The 21212-nt window shown below is 42.7% G+C and overlaps 1 protein-coding gene across 1 annotated transcript in view; it reads left to right on the top strand.

Annotated features, from left to right (window-relative positions):
• The window catches only part of PTPRN2 (protein tyrosine phosphatase receptor type N2), a 938219-nt gene that overhangs the window by 352864 nt on the left and 564143 nt on the right, over positions 1 to 21212 (top strand). The window contains exons 7-9 of the mRNA XM_075922745.1: positions 4274 to 4528; positions 7067 to 7107; positions 8508 to 8899. Of these exons, the coding sequence (XP_075778860.1) occupies positions 4274 to 4528; positions 7067 to 7107; positions 8508 to 8899 (688 nt within the window). The remainder of the gene's footprint in view (positions 1 to 4273; positions 4529 to 7066; positions 7108 to 8507; positions 8900 to 21212) is intronic.

Genomic DNA, 21212 nt, shown 5'->3' on the forward strand with positions numbered 1-21212 from the left:
TGTCTCCTGGGGCCAAATGCCAATTTTAACTTGGAACCCCCATGTTTCTCCTGTTTACAGAAAGAAATTAAACTATATGATGTTACCATTGTCCTCTACCTGACTTACATTGTTTATCTTAGTTAAATGAATAATTAAATAAATTTTACACACTTTTATCAGTGCTTAGGAGCCCAAATCATGTTTATTTTCAGTGAGACTTGAACTTCTAAGGGTACGTCTAGACTACATGCTTCTGGTGACAGAGGCATGTAGATTAGACTACCTGGCATAGGAAAATGAAGCAGTGATTTAAATAATTGCCGCTTCATTTAAATTTAAATGGCTGCCGCGCTGAGCCAACCAGTTGTTTGTCGGCTCAGCACGGTAGTCTGGACGGTCCGCGGTCGACATCAAAGGCATTTGTTGACCTCCCAGGTATGCCTACTGGGATGAGTGTCTACATCCTTTTTTAAAATGAGACTTAGATTTTGGAGGCACTTTTGAAAATTTTACTCTAACTCTAATTTCTTGGTACAACAAAGTTTAATGTCTAGACTCTAGGGGGTCAAGGTCACTGAATCAAGTTTTCTCATTATACTATGGAGATGGCTTTTAACTCTTTTGAGTATTGAAAATGAACATTAAGCACTTATGCATGTATTACAAAGGCAGAAATAAATTTTAGTGTGATCTACATAATAGAAAGATTTGACACCATTTTTGTAAATTTTACTGTTTGAGGAAAGGTGCAGAAAATTCTCATGAAAGCCTTCAAAATCTTGCTGGTACTGAAAGTACATGTGAATTCATGGTTTAAAAAAAAGCACTAGAAGGGTCCCATTGTTTTTTTTTTCTTCATAGTTTCTCTGATGGCATGTAATCATATATAGTGCTTCAAACATACTCTTTTGTACTGTCATGTGCCATGTACATATATACCAATATACCCAAAAAGCTTTTTGTTGTTGGGTTGCAGTGGATATTTAAAGTATTCTTCCCTATTTTGTTTATTTATTTCCTTTTCATTATTTTGGATACTGTTCCTGATTGTTTTCATCCAGCTATATTAACAATTTACAACACAGAAATGATACCTAAATTGATATATGGAAGTTGCAATGATTTGCTAGTATTATTAAATCTATGCAATTCACTGTCTATTTCCTCAGTGTGTTTTCATAATCTTTGATCTTCTGAGCTAACTTTTGAGATTTTATTCTAGCAGTAAGCTTCTGGGTCTCATCCTGGCTAAGTTCGACTAAAGCTTTTTTGGTTTCTGCATGTCCATGCAAAGAGACCTAGATTAATTTCTTCTTTTTTAAATATCCAGTTGAAAAAAGGCATCTAATCATTCATTTAATCGCTGTGTTTTGGCTAATGTTAGGTATTCATTTCCTAATGGTGCCAGTAATAAACTCTGTATATGCCAAAAATTTTTAACAGCTCTACAATATTATGCAGGATCCTTCAATTGTAGGTCCCATTTCTACCACCTTTACTTACATTAAGTAGAACCTTTCTGTATAGGTTCTTCGATTAGTTCAAGACATACATGTTCCACCTCAATGGGCTGCTTTAATCTTGTTAGGGGGCATAGAATGTACTTTTCAATACAACTTTTTAAAGTAATTTATAACCCTTTTTGGATATGAGTGATTCCATGTAGTTTTTTTTCCTATCTGACACTACAGACCTAAAAATGCCTGTTTGCAAACAGAGACACACACAGACACAGAGAAGGAAACTGTATAGTGAGTTAGTGAGACAAGGTGGATGAAGCATTATTGTTCATTAGCTAAACTTTTATTGGTGAAATAGTTAGATTTACACAGAGCTCTTCTTCGGGTGAAGTTTGTGTAGACAGTCAAATAAATGCTCATTATCTCATTTTTCTGGATGTCCAAATGTATCTCTTCTCATTTAATTCATCTGTAATCTCCATTGTCCTTGAAATTTTGTGTGGTAACACTTCCTAAAGCATGGTGTTTGCCCTTCTTTGTGACTATAGAGCTAATAAATCCAATCCATCTCCCCATCTCCTGCTGCCTGAAATGTCATCTTCCATTTGCTTTCCTCAGTGTAACTGTTAAAAATATTTCCCCCTATTCTATGAATGATTGACAAGCCAAAGAAGCATTTACGTAGGATTCTCATTTGACAAGACGTATTGTTTCTTCTTACTGCATGTGGTTTAGAAAATGTGTCAGTTTTGTGTTATGGTATAAAACTCTTCTGGATGGATGAGAGCTTTTTGATTAAAGGACAAGATATTTGCCACACCCATTCCTGAAATTTTAATGTTTTAGGGACTTCATATATCACACACATTAATTAATTAATTAATTACACCATAAAGTGTGTTTATCCAAAATCCTTATCCTCAGCTATCTCTTGTCTCAATAGTGATACTAGTACCACTTATTAACAAGACAAGACTCACATTAGAAAATGTGGTTCAACAATTAAATCACAGAATGATGGATAGAGCTCAGTCGTAGACAATGACACACAATACTCCCTACATGTAATAGTAGTTATCACGATTGTGCTATTTGGATGTAATCAAATAAATAATCTTCAAGATACCTTACTACAGTAAAACTCCATTAGTCCGGCATCCAATGCTCCGGGACTCCTGATGGTCCGGCACCATCAAGAACCCGGAAGTGCTGGGGCAGCCGGACAGGCTTCCCCCATTCAGCTGCTGCTGAAACTGACCAGCAGCTGAATCAGGGAAGCCAGGAGCAGAGCATCTGGGGTGCTGCCGGGTTGGTCTCGTAGCGCTGCCCCTCGGGGCTGCGGGACCAACCCGGCAGCACCCCAGATGCTTTTGGGGACCCCTGGGGCAGAGCAGCTGGAGTGCTGCCGGGTTGGTCCCACAGCACCAAAGGACGGAGCTGCGGGACCAACCTGGCAGGACCCCACCTGCTCTGCCCCAGAGGTCCCCGATTCAGCCGCTGCTGAAACAGATCAGCGGCTGATTCCAGGAAGCCCGGGGTCCTGCCGGGTTGGTCCCGCAGTGCCAAGGGGCGGCGCTACAAGACCAACCCCGCAGCACCCCCTCTACTTTGCCCCAGGCGAAGGGATTCAGCCGCTGCTGAAACTGACCAGCAGCGTCAGTTTCACCAGCAGGCTGAATCCCGACGCCTGGGGCAGAGCAGCTGGGGTGCTGCGGGGTTGGTCTTGTAGCGCCGCCCCTCGGCGCTGCGGGACCAATCTGGCAGAACCCCAGCTGCTCTGCCCTAGGGGTCCCCAAGTCAGCCGCTGCTGAAACAGATCAGCGGCTGATTCCAGGAAGCCCCGGGCACAGCAGCTCTGCCCCGGGCTTCCTGGAATTAGCCGCTGATCTGTTTCAGCAGCGGCTGAATCGGGGACCCCTGGGGCAGAGCAGGTGGGGTCCTGCCCGGTTGGTCCTGCATCACCATCCTTTGGCGCTGCGGGACCAACCGGGTAGCACTCCAGCTGCTCTGCCCCAGGGGTCCCCAAAAGCAGCTGGGGTGCTGCCGGGTTGGTCCTGCAGCCCCGAGGGGCAGCACTACGGGACCAACCAGGCAGTACCCCAGCTGCTCTGTCCCAGGCGTCCCCAAGAGCAGCTGAAGTGCTGCTGGGTTGGTGCTGTAGCGCTGCCCCTCGGCGCTGCGGGACCAACCCGGCAGCACCCCAGCTACTCTAGCAGCAGCTGAATCAGGGATGCCTGGGGCAGAGCCGGACTATCATAAGGGGGGGCTATGAGGGGTCTGGGGTGGCATCCCCTCCCACCCCACTCCAGACCCTTCATAGCCCCCGCCCTTCTGATAGTCCGGCATATCTGATAATCCGGCACCCCCTGGGTCCTAAAGGTGCCGGATTATCGGAAGTTTATTGTAGTTATCTTAATTGATTGCTATTATTAAGTCACTTAAGGTCAAGTTGAATCTGCTTACACTGGAAAAAATGTGATGATTCTTAGTGCAAAGAAAAACAGCAACAAATTTTTCCTAGAGATATGAGTGCAGCTAACTAAGCCATACTGACTCCTATCCTTCAGCATCTGTCATAACTTGGTCATGCACTGAATTCAAAGATTACTTTCTGAAACAGAGTGCACCTCCTAGGCAATTCAGTCATTTGCCATCAGCCTATGATGGGGGAGGTTCATCAAATCCAGCCTTTGGGTGTGCTATTACATTGTTTCCATAAGTGGAAAGGGAGTTTTATGTTTTCCTAAAAATATTGTAAGCATATAGCATTTGCTCAATATTTCTTTTTTGTATGTAAATAAAATCAATCTTCATGTTGTTGTTTTACTTAGAAACATTTATTCAGGATATATTGAAGGACCTGAAGAAACACAAGGTGAATGTGGATAATCTTAGCCCACTGGAGCTCAACGAAATGGCAGATATTATTGCTGATGCCATTCAAGTTGTTGATGTGGAAGAAGAAAAGCAAAGTGGAGCTGGAAAGTTTGAAGGTGTGAGAGCAAAAGCAAAAGTGAAGGAAGTGAATGCACAAGCAGGAGCAGATTATAAGACTGGACTAATGGATGCCAATGTTGACACAGAAGGTACAGGACTAAAGAAGTAAACATGACAAAAAGCAATTTACAGTTATTTCCCTCTTTATTTGTACTGCAGTAGTATGTTCTCTCTCTCTCTCTTCCTCCCTCTCTCTCTCTGATTTTTAAGGAATACAGGGAGAGAGAGTTTTTGTATTTTTGCCAGAGGTCAGGAAGGTTTTATTCTTCAAATTCACTTTTTACAATGCAGACATGTATTCAAAGTAAATTTGACTATTTGCCAGAGCTGGGTCTTCAAGCTCCATAAACAGGATAAAGGTAAATTGGTCCATTATTAGGCCTAATTTCTCATTCTTGAGAATGAGATGTTTAAGCAAAATGATAATGAAAAGCATTCTTTTCATTCCAAGAATCTGGTTTTTAAATAGATAAATGGTAAAAAAAAGTACCGTGCTGTGCTTTACAAGTAATCATTCTTTTGTGTACCATGATTGCATGCTGACAAAACTCTCAGACAAGCAAACATATACAGGCAGTCCCTGACTTACACGGATCCGACTTACGGTGGATCCGCACTTACGAACGGGGCTTTCTCGCCCCGGAGGTCAAGGTGGCGGATTGCTACCTGCGAGCTCCGGGGCGAGAAAGCCCCATTCGTAAGCTGCTCCGGTGCCCTTGGTCTGCTGGAGACCGTCTCCAGCAGACCAGGGGCACCGGGCGGGTTCCTGCGCTTCTGAGGCTTTGCCAGAGCAAAGCCTCAGAAGCGCGGGGAACCGCCGCTGCTGCCGCTTCAGTCCCGGTGCCTGTGGTCTGCTGGGGACGGTCCCCAGCAGACCACAGGCACCGGGACTGAAGCTGCAGCTGCGGCGGGGTCCCACGCCTCTGAGGCTTTGCCAGAGCAAAGCCTCAGAGGCGCGGCACCCCGCTGCCGCTGCGGCTCTGCTCCCCGTGTCCCTGGTCTGCTGGGGGGAGGGGGGGCGCAGCTAGTGTGCCCCCCCCCCAGCAGACCAGGCTTTTGTTTTGGACCCTGGGGCAGAGCAGCTGGGGCGCTGCCGATTGGTCCTGAAGCACCGCTCTGGGCACTACTGGACCAACCCGGCAGCACCCCAGCTGCTCTGCCCCAGGTCCTGATTCAGCCGCTGCTGGTCAGTTTCAGCAGCGGCTGAATCAGGACGCCTGGGGCAGAGCAGATGGGGTGCTGCTGGGTTGGTCCAGTAGTACTGAGGAGCGGCGCTACTGGAGCAACCCAGCAGCACCCCAGCTGCTCTGCCCCAGGCGTCCCCAAGTCAGCTTCTGCTGAAACTGACCAGCGCTGACTACAGGAAGCCCGAGGCAGAGTTGCTCTGCCCCGGGCTTCCTGGAATCAGCTGCTGATCAGTTTCAGCAGCAGCTGACTTGGGGACGCCTGGGGTTCTTAAGTTGATTCTGTATGTAAGTCAGAACTGGCGGTCAGTTTCAGCAGCGGCTGAATCTGGACGCCAGTTCCGACTTACATACAGATTCAACTTAAGAACAAACCTACAGTCCCTATCTTATACGTAACCCGGGGACTGCCTGTACAAGCAACTTCTTCCCCTTGCTGATCAGGAAATCAAGGAGATATATTATAATTACTTGTTTGTGTTTGAGCACAGATCCTTGATGGTCCAGTAGTCAGTCATCCAGCTGCGGTTGCAATTAAAAACTCTACATTGACTATATAGAAGAATATGATAAATTACAATTTCTCCTTACTCCTCTTGGTAGGAAATGCTGCAGTATCTCAGATACCACTCAGTGTGGTATTTTGTGGCAAATGTTGACTTTTAAGTTACTTTCTTGTTTCTGTTTGTTGGTCGATTGATTGATTGATTGATTGATTGGAACAGAACTCTTGACAATAGAGGTATAGCCCAAATTCCTACTAATATGGATTTAAGAAATTTATTATTTTTTTTATAATCTCTACTGTGTCTGGTTTAAAATGAAACAATCCTAGGGGGTTTGTTCTGAGTCATTCTGGGACAAATTACTGAGACGCAGTTCTTTTTGTGTAAGAAGGACCATTTACTTCAGACAGTGATGTGATTGCGAAGTATGGCTATAATTTAATTGTAGGATGAGGTAAATTTCCAAAGTCTCTGCATCATGTATGGATTTTTTTGATCTTTCACAGTAAACTAGTCATATCAGCATTAATGAACCAAAAAGTGTGGGACAATGAATATGTTGCTGCTGTTTGTTTATGTAATATAATTATGATACTGCTGCTAGATAGAATTATTTTATTGTTTTTTTCTTAGGCATTGGTAAACAATGGTAAAATAATAAGCAATATCATTGCATTATTTAGCATAATATACTATTATTTTGACTCTAACTCTACTATTCCTATTGACATTGCATTTGTTTGCTGTGCAAATGCAGCTAACGGAACAAAACTGAACTACACTTTTAACTTTATCCTTTCAACTAGAACATATTAATATTTAATCTACAGTAAAAAGCTATCATTAAAAAAGTTGAGCTGCCCCTGAGTGTTCTGTGTTTTAAAAACAAAGTTCTGTATTTTTATAACTACAAGTATACCCTGTTCATGTCCTACAGGTAAAGGAGGACATGGAGAAGATGCCAGAGCTGATAAAACGGTAAAGTTTGTTAAACCAAATATTCCGTGTTATCATGTCAATAATTATTTCTCTATAGTTTTATGTTGAGGCACAAATGCCTCATTCCAAATAAATAAAACATTCAAGTAGATATAATTCTTGTTTATTTATTTACAAAATGTACCTACTCTAATTTATATATCAATGTACATACATTGAATAGATATTAATTCAAATGTAACTAAACTCAGAAACTTCAGAGGGCTAGCTGAGTTACTCTATAACAGGAAAAACTTAAAAAACAACACATAGTCTAGTAACACCTTAAAGACTAACAAAACATGTAAATGGTATCATGAGCTTTCAGGGGAACACCCACTTCTTCAGATGACAGGAGTGTTGGAAGTCCAGATCTAAGAATAAATAAGGGAAGGAGTGGGGTGGGGGGAAGGAAAAAAATGGAGGTGAGGAAGAAAAAAAAGACAGTGAGTAGATAAGCTTCAGAGGGATAGCCGAATTAGTCTGTAACAGGAAAAACTTAAAAAACAACAAATAGTCTAGTAGTACCTTAAAGACTAAATAGTTACAAGAGGCTGATAAGAACCATTAGTTTGCACTTGGCAAGGAAGATGACCAACACCAGATTCTACACAGACATCAAGAACCATTAGCAGCTTCATTGTTTGGTTGGTTGATAATGTGCGAGCCATCCGATATCCCGATTCATACCATATGCATAATAATTAAACTTCTGAATGAAGTTAAATTTCAGCCTTTCTCTGTGTATTTGGCTTGTGGAATTGGTCTGAAACAAAATGGTGACTTGGAGATCCATTAGCCACAGTCACGCAGGTAACATCTGCTGCTCTCAGAGGACAATTTTTAGCAAGAAAACTAATGAGACCATAAAAGAAATCTCAAAAATTCAAAACTGATTTCCATTGATTGGTTCTCTATATTGTCACCTTTCATCTCTCCGTGCTGGGATAAAATCTGTTTGAACTGCTGGACATGAGAGGAGAGATCTTCAGGACTCATCCTCTTCTGGACAGAAAAGATGTTTTAAGATGTCTCAGAGGACAAAATTTGTCAAGCTGGAAAGAGACATTTCATTTTGAAACAACACAAGCCCTAGAGTTAACAATTAAGTCTGACCTGGCATGTAAATCTTTTAAGCATCTCTGACAATATAGAGGAAGCTTTCAAGATTATTTTAATATTGCGCTATAGTTTGATTTTCAAAATATAAATATATTTACATTTACATATACATATACTCTTTATTCCAGTAAACAGATTCTGAAAACACTTAATTACATGAGTGTTCCCAGTCATGAGTAGTGATGGTTTTCAGGATTGGCTCCAGATATTATATATGATAAGTAGCCCCATATCACCATGTGTTTAATGGTACAAATAGTTCTTTTCCTTTAATACAGGACAACAATTTGGGTGTAAAATTAGTGGACTTCTTGAATCAGAATGCATTAATAGAAACGCTGCCAGATAAGCCTACTCCTGAAGAGTCTATTAAGACTGAAATCAAGAAATCAGAAGACTCAGCTGCTGCTTCTTCCTCAGAAGAAGAAATGAATGTTGGTGTTGAGAATGTAAAGAGTGAGACTTTCTCAAGAGAATTGGCAGCTGAGAAGAAAAGTGAATCTGAACCTGAGTCTAAAGAGCTGACTGAAATCCACTACTGGATTAAGAATTCTTTGATGCGGGATGAAAGTGCCTATGAAAAACCTGAAAAAAAGATGGGAGACGGCCTACAGCTAGAAGTGAAGTCGTCTGAGGAAGAGGAATATGGCTATATCGTGACAGAAAAAGAGTAAGTATAGTAGCAAACTTGAATTGCATTTTTTAAATGGGGAAATGTAGAATGGTTGTAACAGATGAAATATGAAAGAAAGGAGGAAAATGCTATTTACTGTACTACTTTTTGACACATCAGAAACTCTTTGTTGGCAGCAAGCTCAATACCTTGATGGAAATATAAGAGTGTAGAGCTGCCATTCTGTCTCTGTAGAAGATATGTAGGCCCTTTATTTACTTTTTCCTTGATCCTCTGATATCCCCGTGATCTGCACAATATGTCAGTGAGAGTATTTATGGTTAAGATGTGCACTTTAAATATTTGACTTCAAAGTAGCCTAAATATCAGTGCCTGAGTCATTCTTCAGAAAAATGATACACAATCATAAAGCACAATATTCCTCTCTAGTTCCATTTTGATCTGAAAATAACACAATTCAAACATCATATATGCAGTTAGCTCAGAATGAAAGACCTAATGATTTCAGGTCATGTCACTAATGAATTTGACATTCAATACAATACTTCAAAAAGGCAGCACTTTTTTTCTCTTGTGAAACATAGTGCTTTAAAGAGGGGAAAACATTTGGAAGCTACGAGTTTAAGTTTCTTATTTTTAAAAATGTTTTTTTGTTAGAGGACCATCTCAAGTGGTATTGAAAATGATTAACTACTAGGGTAGAGGGGAGAAGTCTATGGGAAAATTTTTCTGCAACAACTGAGAAAGTGTCATTGCTGACAACCACCTCTAGTAATCTGTTAGTTTCCTAGTATAGACAGGTCCTACAGAACGATTGGGAAGTATCTGAGAGAAAAATACAAGAACTATCTAGCTAAGGGTTTTTGAATTTTGGTGCATTAGATATTTTGCTTTTTGGGGTTAGGCAGGTAAGCAATGATTGTTAACTATTTCTCCTGGGTAGTGGGGTATGTTTATAAAATGATACATTTCAGCAACTATCTTTTTCATATCTTTAGTACCTTTTGAAATGGTATTAAGTTCTCTTAGTATAAATCTTGGAATGATTGTATGTAAGGAACCAATAGTAACAAACTTCATTACCATGTTTTGAAAATGTAACATTGTAGTCTACAATGGGGTATCACTACAGGAATGTGTTATGTTGGCATATATTCATACCTAGAGAGAGATGGGAACTGCAGCTAGAAAAATCTTTAATCCATCTAGTTATCTGTACTACAAGTGGAAAAATGAGTGGACTCCATACAAGTTCAGGAAATCTGTTTTACATTTTATCCATTATCGTGTGTGTATGTGTGTATGTTATTTATTTTAATTTTTTTTACATTTTCATTGAATTCTAAAACATTCAAATACAGTCTTAAAATAGTAGAAAAAAATGATTATAGGACTCAAGAGTGGGGTTAAAATTTAAAGCCTGTTTCTAGTATGTCTGCATTTTGGAGCAATGTGCAACATGCTGCAGCTCCCCTCCATACTTGGCAGCTAGGACATTCATGGTTACAAAGATAATACTGAGATTTAATTTATTTATTCCAGCAATATTTTGTACACAATAAATGGACAGGTGAAAGGCAATGTCAGAGGTAGTCCCTAAGTTTAGAATCTTATTCTCTGTATATTTCATAGGTTTTTTGCCTCCAATGTAAAGCTACATATTGCTGTTTCTCATATGTCAGGTTTTTTATTAGCAAAAACTCTTTTGTAATGATGAAGCTTCATTTTTATAGCTGAAACCAGTAGTCAGCTGGTGAAAAAAAATCCTACATATTTATACACTGTGGATGATAGCTTGAGGGGTAGTTTTAACATTCTGATCTCAAAATGCAACTGAAAAGATTGTGTTCAATGGTGTAGTTGACAGATGTCAGAGGAGATTCATTCACTATTAGATTCTCAAGCTTTTTTGGCTTTGCAAGTATGACCCAAAGAGATATTTAAGATTGTGGCATTGAACTCTTAAGGTGACAGCTTTTAATTGTGCCACAAAGCAGAGATAATATTTCCATATAATTCTTAAAGAAAAGATTTGCGATAGTTTAAAGACTTGTCATAATGGCAGCCTGGTTGTCACTAGCAAGAACAATAGGTCACTCCTGCTGTTTTGTCTAGTGACCTTTCAAATGCTTAGAGCAGTACAATCCATACCAACCATACTATCCATCCGAGGTAATCTTAGGAACAAATTGACAGTTTGTGTAGGCAATTGTCTAGCAAATCCTCTCAGGTGCAGCTTCAGCACTTTATTATAGTGAGAAACCAATCAAAATGGGTTATTTCCTTTATTTACTTTTGTCTCCTTTTTAAAAAATAGAACTGCTTCTGTAGAGCCTTTTTTTGTTTGGGATTTGTGGAAGTGGAAGTCTTTCTCCTAATTATGTGTCTGAAATTCTGTGGCAAATTTACAAGAATAAAAATAATTGAAAAGTAAATTACATTCTATATGTTTTTAACTTTGCTGCTATAATTAAAAAAGTATTATCACGGAGGCATCGATAGGGATTTCAAAATTAAGTATATAAAAGGATTTTGCCTTTGAGAGGGCCACTAAGACTTCCCTTTTTTTCCTTCTGTTTGAAAATGGAAAATTTATTTTTAACAGACAATAAAAATGCCAAAACAGAGTGCATTTTGTCATATAGTTCTCTGAGAGGGAGAACAAGAGCTCTCTCACATCTACATACTTTTCAGCCTGTGGGAGTGTGCCCTGGGCTGGGGACTGAGAGACCCTGGCCAACTTTCCTCAGGTTAGGCTCCCAAGTCCCTTTTTAGGCAATGGTCTGGTTTTCCACAATCAGTAGGCTGATTAGGAAAGTTTTGACAAAACACTTTTCCATTGGAAAATACTGGATTGTCAAAACTAAAACTTTACAGGGGACATGCCAGTTTTGATAAAATTTTCCTTAGTTTCCCAATGGAATCTATGGTCAGAATGAGAGAGGCAGTCAAGAATAATCAATGATTTAAGAAAACAACAAAGTACTTTGAATCTTGGTCCACTGCATCCCAGGATAATGCCTTAATCACTCAGCTCTATTGGCTAGTCTTGTGGAGAGAGACATGGTCTCAGTTTCAGCCTGATACAAAACAAGACAAATTCTGATATCTTGAAAAGTTTGCTGCACAGGAACTAGTTTCTCACCCTGTTCAACTCATTCGCTCCTGTTTAAGGGATTGCAAGCTGCTGGTTACTCAGTAGTTTGAATTATCAGGCTCTATACTGTTTCATACGTATGGAGTTAGGATGCTAACTTTAAACATATATTTTTGAAAACATTGGTCCATGAATTCAAAGCTCATCTCTTCTGCAGATTGGCCTCAATAATTCAGTGTGCTTCACGGACTTTATTGTTAAGCTGGGCCTTAGATGTCATTGGCCCCATTTTTTATTTGGAGTATTGTTTTGGCAGATTGCACCTGGGTACTCTGAGAATAGATTTCATCTATTCATTTAGTAATTACCTGAAGACCACCATGATGGATAAGTAGTCTTATCCACTTACAATACTGAAGGGTTAGGTTAAATAGCCACACTCTCTCTAAAATGGGGTTATCCTGGATACCACCCTCTTCAGAGCATTGGGAAAAGTGCAGATGAATGATACAATCTTTAACAGCATGATCACAAGTTAATGGTTCTAAAGGAAAGTGATCTGGTTAAGATACTGAACTGGGTTATTCAAGAGCTTCATTCTCTTCCTATGTTATAAGCAAGTCACTAAAAACAAATTTTACAGAGGTAGACACTCACTGTTATTATCTTTCATTATTTTTGTTATTTATGCCATCTTAAAATGATTAACATGTTGATGGCTTTTAAAAAGGAAACCTTAAACTAAAATAAATGGGACAAAAAGGAATCACAATAAAGCCAGAGTGCTATTGTTTTTATTCCTTTATTTTTCTTTGACAAGACATGTATTTAATTTAAGCATGTCTGTTCCAGAGCCAGAGATACCTAGCAGTACCTATAGAGAGGTGATGCACATGCCTTTTAGCAGTGGCCCTTCTACTGACTTTATGAGGCAGTGCAGCCCCGACCTCTCTTAGGGTATGTCTACACTACAAAGTTAGTTCGAACTAACGGACGTTAGTTTGAACTAACTATAATAGGCGCTACACTAGCGCTCCATTAGTTCGAATTTAATTCGAACTAGCGGAGCGCTTAGTTCGAACTAGGAAAACCTCATTTTACGAGGATTAAGCCTAGTTCGAACTAGCTAGTTCGAATTAAGGGGTGTGTAGCCCCTTAATTCGAACTAGTGGGAGGCTAGCCCTGCCCAGGTTTCCCTGGTGGCCACTCTGGCCAACACCAGGGAAACTCGTCTGCCCCCCTCCCAGCCCCGGACCCCTTAAAGGGTCACGGGCTGGCTACGGTGCCCGTGCCAGGTGCAAGCCTGCCAGCACCCAGCCAGCAGACCCTGCTCCTGGCACGGATCGAGCCACCCACCCGATGCCCCCAAGCCGTCCCCCTCTTCCCGGGACCAGGCTGGCGGCTCCCGGGAGCTTGCCCGGGACCGCAAGAGGCGGGCACCCACCTGGGCTAGTGCGGACATCGTGGACCTTGTCCACGACCTCCGCACTAGGCACAGGAAAGTGGCCGTCTAGGGCAGGAGAGCTGCCAGCCTGGCCACCCAGGAGCAGGTGTGCATGAAAATCAAGGGGGTCCACTGAGACCCCCGATCCTGAGCCATGAGCTTACAATGGCCGTACTGGGTCAGACCAAAGGTCCATCTAGCCCAGTAGCCTGTCTACTGACAGCGGCCAACCCTAGGGACCCTGGAGGGGATGGACCGAAGACAGTGACCAAGCCATTTGTCTCGTGCCATCCCTCTCCAGCCTTCCACAAACCTTGGGCAGGGACACCACTCCTACCCCCTGCCTAATAGCACTCCATGGATCCAACCTCCATGACTTGATCTCACTTCCCTTTAAACTCTGTTCTAGTTGTAGCCTTCACAGCCTCCTGCAGCAAGGAGTTCCACAGGTTGACTCTTTGCTTTGTGAAGAACAACTTTCTGTTACTAGTTTGAAGCCTGCTACCCATTCCTTTCCTTTGGTGTCCTCTAGTCCTTCTTTATGGGAACTAATGAAGAACTTTTCTGTATGCACCCTCTCCACCCAACTCCTGCTTTTAGAGACCTCTATCTCCTCTTTTCTAAGCTGAAAAGTCCCAGTCTCTTTATCCCCTCTTTATATGGGACCTGTTCCCAACCCCTGATCATTGTAGTTGCCCTCCCCTCTCCCAGCCTCTCTCTTCCCCTCTCCCACCTCCTTTTCCCAGTCTCCCCCAGTTTTGTTCAATAAAGACAGATTCCATTTTTCAACACAATTGTCCTTTATTTTGTACATCAAGAAGAGGGGCTAGGGAAGGGTAAGTGGAAGGAGGTGAGGGAGGAATGGGGTACGCGCCCCCGATGGGGAGGACTGGGCTGGCTCTGCGGGCTTCTGGGGGTGGAAGCTCTCCTGCAGCCCCCCAATTGCCCCCTCTCCCCAGATGGCAGCCTGCGGCAAGTGCAGCCGGGCTGATGGCTGAGTGCTGTGATGTGCCCAGTGTGGGTACTTCGGACAATCCAAGCCAGGACTGCTTTGCAAGCGGGGCACCCCTGAGAACTGTCTGTCCGGGGTGGGGTTCTGGACCCTTTAAGCACAGCCCTCAGCTAGCCTGAGACAGCATCTCCATGCTCTAAGTCCTCCTCTGATGCCCTGCCGGCACTGCTTCCGGCCATCCTTAAGCCCTGTTCAGGGTCCACTTAATGTGGACATGCTAATTTGAATTAGCAAAACGCTAATTCGAACTAGTTTTTTAGTCTGGATCCGTTAGTTCGAATTAGCTTAGTTCGAATTTACTAATTCGAACTAAGTTAGTTCGAATTAACGTTGTAGTGTAGACGTACCCTTAGTTCCTTTTCAATGCCTGTGAGTAGAATCATAGTTCTGTGTGGTTGTAGTCTCACAATCCTGCAATTAGTCTTAGCCCTGTTTATTTGATATAGTTAATAGTAGCTGTAACAATTTTAATAGTGGGATTGCTACATGTATTGAGTGTTTGTTGTCATTACTAAAAGCCAGGCATACATCCGTGCCCCTAGTTCCAACATAAATGCTAGTTACTTATGAGAAGATCAAGTTCCCTGGTGATACTCTTGCCAGGGTTTAAATATTGTCCTTCACGTAAGGGGATGATCCCTAACAGCGACCCATATTCCCAGTGCTTGCTTTGTCGTGGCAAGGCACACCTTAAAGAGCATTGTTTAAAAAGAAGGACTCAGGTGGCATGGGACCTTCACCTTAAACAGCATCTGCTTGAACAGGTCATGTAGCCTAATCCAGTGCTGAGGCCTTTGTTAGGTTGAAGATTGCCCTCAGGCTTGGGAAGTGCTACTGCCTCTTGTTTCAGGGAAGTGCCTTGACAAAGAAGTGGAGGAGCCATTCTCTGCTGTCAGCAAAAAGATAAGGTCTCATAGACCATTCAGGCCTGATCAAGGTTGCAGGATGATAACTCTGTCTCCCAGGAAAAGCATGGACTGGCACATGACCATATGTGTGTTATTTGGCATGGGTATTTCTGATCCTTCCTCAGTACCGAGTGGGAAGGACAGATACTCTGTACTGTTGACTCTAGTTCTGGCCCCTGGGTGTCTGTTGAGCCCAGAACCAATCAGGAAGGTGCTGATACTTACTGTATCCATGTTGTAAGCATACCAGGGTGCTGCAGATTCCTCTGCTTTTCAGTTCCAACTTCACTGTTTGTCCAGGACTTTCCCAGGGCTGTGCCATCTATAGCTCTTCCATTAGAAGTGGAGTGATCTCTATGTCTGTGGGCACCACATGCACACATTTCCCTTCCTATTGTGGGAATGGAGCCAGTACCAGAATTGGTGTGGGAGGAACTCAGCTTTAGGTCCCTTTTTAGCCCACTGCATTTGACAGCTCTTACCCCCTTGAACATCAGTGCATACAGGCACTCTGGTACCATTGTTTGCATGAGGACTGATGCTACCTGTAGCACCAACATGCTCGGTGTCAAGAGAACCATTAGGAGCTCTGATCAATTCCTTCCTCCTTTTCTGTGGTAGATGAATCAGAACACCAATTGGTTCCCTCAGCTGTCACTAAGATTCCAGAGCTCTGATTCGGAGTCAGAGTTATCATTCTCCCACTCTGCATCTCCTGATGAACTCCAGGGACTGACAGTGGACCAGTAAGGCTCTCAAGGTTGGCATGTGCTGAGATGAAGGTACTTGGCCAACCCCCTACTGGTTACCAATGCCCTACTAAACTTAATGGTCATAGACTCAGTAGGATGCAAACTTGTTCACAGAGATCCTGCTCTTCTTCCTGTTTGAAGATGCAATGACCTACCATGTCAATGGTGGTGGCTTCAGATGAACCTTCAGCCCTGGCATCGGTGGTTGTCTTCATCATGGAACTGATGGAGTCCTTCTTCCTACGTGCATCTTCCCAGGAGAAACAGCTGATTTTGGCTCAGCCAATATGACGTCACACTCCCCTTCTAATCTGGAGATCTTTAGAGTATGTGAACTCCTTTTATGCTGTGTAGCTACGCCCCTGAGCAGGCAGGCAGAGTTCCATCAAGAGAATACACCCAAACTGGTGGACCTTTTACAGCCCACTGCATCCAGGAGGGTGCCCCACCCACCCCAATCAATGATGCACTCTTTGAGCTGGCAAGAACCAAAATGCTACTTTATTTCTGTGCAGGGATTTCAGAGATTCTGTTTCTACCCGTCATCAAATTTCCTGGTTATAAAGGTGGTATAAACAACAGGGCCCAGCAGGGTAGGTTCGAGTCTGCTCCCAAGGACAGAGATTCGAAGCAGCTGGATCTTCTGGGAAGGAAGATCTATATACCATTGTCTCTACAGATGAGGATCACAAATCAACAAATGTTGCTGGCCAAGTGTGATTCTCTTGAAACAGTCAGGCACCACTAAATGCAATGACCAGTTGCCTGAGGCTTCACTCGAAGAGTTCTGGGTATTTGTTTCAGAAGACTGCTTGGTGGCCAGAACTCCTCTGCAGTCTACCCTTCATGTAGTGAATACCTCAGCCATGATCATGGCCTCAGCAATAAGAAAGAGGAACTCTCCCTGGTTAAAAAACTCTGGGATCACTCTAGATGTCCATCAAGCCATCAAGGACTTACTCTTTGACAGTGACTTCTTTTTTTCAGAGAAGACAGGTGACACTTTGTGCTCCTTCAAGGCCTCCAGGGCTACATAGAAATCCGTAGGCGTGAACATGTTATCTGCACAAAAATGCCAGGATGGGTCACAGCAGCAACAATATTTCCTGAAGCGTACTTCTGTGCAACTTTTCACACACACACAGGGGAGCAATCCCAGAATGAGGAATAAATACCACAAGAGGAAGCAGTTGGGCTTTGGACAGCCCTCCCTCAGTGCAGACTAAGCATCCATTTTGACTTATTTGTCCAGAGCACTAGAACTCTTGTTACTCTAGAACTAGAACTCTTGTTACTCTACTCCCTCTTCCTTCTGTCCCCAAAGGGATAGGTTTGCCCACATTTACAATACTGGGGACTCCATTACCTCTGACAAGCTGGGACCTAGACACTGTCAGACCAGGGTACACAATCCAGTTCCTGTCCACAACACATTTACACATCCCCCATCCCTCTTCAGGAACCCTTTTCATGGGACACTGATCTCAAGCAGGTCAACTCCCTGTTGAAGTTGGGAATGGTGGAGGAAGTTCCACTGGGACACTGGGACCATGACTTTTACTTTCAGCTCTTCCTGATACAAAATCCAAGACCAGGATGAGACCCATCCTCAACTTTTTCAATCTCAACAAATTCATCAAGTATATGATTCTGCATGATTAGTTTATTGGCTACCCTCCCCATTCTGGCTCACTTCTTTTCATGGGATGATTCTATCAAGTCACAGAGATTTTTTGGAGCATAAGCTTTTGTGGGCAAAGACCCATTTCTGATCTTGTATACATATCCCAGTGTCTTCTGAAACTGTTTTTCTACATGCAACAATACTTCGAAGGAAAAAAAGGTCTGTGTATCTTCACCATGTAACTTTCAACTACCTTAAAAAAAAACAAGGATATTCTCACAAAAAGCAAACAAAACTAAAATCACATTATTTGTTGAAAGCCAGCTAGGATTTGGAATACAGTTGTCCACACAGACTTTTAAAAGCAAGCAAATGTCCAGTGAAAGGTCTGTCTTGAACACCCACACATCACATTCGCCACTTTCACTGACAGACAATCTGCCTTTCTAGTACACTCCATAAACATCCAACATAGATTTTAATGCTAAAAGGGCCAAATGTGATCATATCTTCTGAACTGCTATATAACATAGGCCATATATTTTTCACCCATTGATTCTTGCAGTGGAGATAATTATTCTTCCCTATAAGTAAGCTCAATAATTTTTTATTGAATGTGAATTTACTAACTTCCTTTGTTAGCTGTCACAATGGTTAACTGTCTTCGCTGTCAAAAAGTGTTTTCCAGACCTTATATCATGCTAGCAACTCTTCTCTGAACCAGCTTTAATTTTCCTGCATTCCACCCATGCGCAGTAACACAATGTACACCTAAGTTTCTTCAATATTAAATCACAGTGCAAAATGTCTTTTCACCACAACACTGTCTACCAGGTCTAAGGTTCAGCCCTCTTAGATCAGCTTATCAGTAAGATCAGCTCTAATAGCAACTGAGAAAGAACTGTTCAAATGAATCTAGGCAGCTCTGTTGTTAAACACTGGAGACAGAGAGAGATGGAAAAAGCATATGGCTTCTGGAACCTTTAAACAGGTCTGTACCACCAGGTAGGAACGCTTGTCCCCACCTCCTCTAACTTCAATGTGGATTTAGCATCATTACCCCATTTAACAAGCCAGATCAACTCTAGGGATGTCAGTGTGTAGATGACTACACAATTAACCGATAAACCTAGGCTTATTGGTTAATCCTGTCAACTACATTCTCCCCCCATGCTGCCTGCCCCTTTGACTCTCAACCCTTGCTGCAGTGCAAAGGCGGGTGCAAGAAGGAGCCGATACATGCAAGGACCTGGCTTTTAAGCTTTTTCTCCATGTGTGCTGACTCCACAAACCCACCTACCCTCCTTGGTGCCTCTTACACAGGCATCGGGGGTGGAGCAGGCAGGAGCTGGTATTGGGGAGGAGCCAGCTCAAAAGCCAGCTTCCCCTGAGCACCTGCTCTATGGCGCCACCAGAGGCAGCAGTACAGGGTGAGGATAGGAGAGGCTGCTGTGGAGCAGCCTCTGTCCACATGGAATCTGAGCTCCCCAGTGACAGAGACTGTTCCCACAGAGCAGCTTCTGTCTGCAGTGGACCCATGTTCGTCATGCACAGAGGCTGCTCTGTGGGATGCGGAGCAACCTCTGTCCATGGGAGCGCCAATTAAGGATGATAAGAGGCAGGTAATTGGCTAATTGTGTGGTCGATACAATTTGTATCCCTCCCCATCTCCAGTGTTTAACAACAGAGCTGCCTAGATTCACTTGAACGGTTCTTTCTCAGTTACCAAGACAATTTGTATTTGTCTCCGGGACCACTGAGGCTCTGCATTTTAAATGTAGTAAGAGCCATAGACCTCTTACTACATTTAAAATGCAGTGCTGCAGTGGAGATAGCTCCTGGGGCCGGCACAAGCCAGGACTTAGCAGTCCCAGCTTGTACCAGCTCAGGGATTGCTGCAGCTATGCTTTCTCTGCCCCCTGCCCCCCACCCCCCACCTTGTGCACTGCTGAGATGATGCTGGGGGGAACTGGCTTTTAAGCCAACTCCCCCAGCACTGCTTCCTGTATCAGAGGCAGCAAGGAGGAGGGGAAGTTAGTAGTTGAGTAGTCACTCAACTACCCAATAAGCCTCGGCTTATCGGATAGTCGACTACTCAAGTAGTCATTTACATCCCTAGCTTGGACCCTCTGCAGACAGGGACAGCAAGCCTGAGCTGATCTGCGCTGAGAGCTGGTTTTTAAACTGTCTCCCCTCGTGGACCAGCTCCCTTCTGCCACCCCATGCTGCTGCTTCTGATCTCTGCTGCCCCTGCTTCCGGGAACTATAGAATAGTCATGTAACCCCTAAAATTTGATGCAGTTTACATGGCCATTTAATAACATACTATTTAACATACCTAATTAACACTTAGGGTGCCCCTCCTCAATCAGGACATGCCTTGTACAGTCCTACTGCTCTTTGCTCATTATAATGAGGTTAGCAACATTTCATTATCACTGCCTTTGATATTTTAAAGTGAATTTTAACCCAAAACAGCAACAAGTGATGAGTTTGGCAACACAAGTCCATCTGCTGATACCAGAGACAGAGTAGGTTTGTCTGCTCCTGAGGTCTCGTCCCTACTTATCACTAGATGGCGGGGGAGAGCTCATTCGGACCCTGCTTACATACCTTTACATAGCAAATTAGTATGGTGAACTGCAGAAGGTGTCTGTGGGCCTCGTTTAATCTTTGGGTTGAACTTTGGACATCTCTGAATTAGTGTCCAGAGTTAGTCTGTGTGATTTATCTTTATTTGTGTATACAGTATTAATTATTAAAATTGAACTACTGTAGCATTTCCTAGCATTGTGTACTAATTTTTGGTAAATATTGGTATTTTTAAGGGCAGTCACAGTATAGATCATTACAAAAAGGTAGTGAATTTAGTGCTCAAAAGGGAACTGGAAGATAAATCCTAAAGGCTTCCCTACACTGCTTCAGCAATATACTCAGTTGTGTACTATCTTACTGACAAGCAGACTAACAGCAAGATATGCCCTTTATTATGAACAGAAACTATGTTCAGAAATGAGGTAACAAAACTTCCTTGTACTCTGTGTAGCTGCAACCTGCAGCTGTGCTGTCTTGGGTTCTTTCTTTCTGTCTCAGCAGAAAGTGCATCATAGTCACAGGAAACCAAAGTCTGCATCTAGAGAGGTTAACCGGGAGTATGGCATCCTTACACATCCTGAATGACTTACTGTACAGTATATCTACCCTTTATATTTCTGTATTGCACAGAAACACTCTTGAATAAAGCTAAGAAATTATTACAAATACAATAAAATATTTACCAATTCTTCACATTGCTCTAACACAACATTAATATGTCTTGATTGGTCCCTTAGGGCATTTAAGCAATCTTCCCATTTTGCAAAATCTCTTTAGATAAGTTCTTGTTTGTAGTAGGCTGCCAGTCTCATGAACAATAACAGGGTCAGTTTGTGTACTGTTTTCAACTTTTGTGTCTTTTACTTCACTTTTCTTAGCCAAGACATCAGGTATCTGGAGCAGTGTCCTACAATTCC

The sequence above is a fragment of the Pelodiscus sinensis genome, chromosome 2 (assembly GCF_049634645.1).
Source record: "Pelodiscus sinensis isolate JC-2024 chromosome 2, ASM4963464v1, whole genome shotgun sequence".
Classification (NCBI taxonomy): Eukaryota; Metazoa; Chordata; order Testudines; family Trionychidae; genus Pelodiscus; species Pelodiscus sinensis.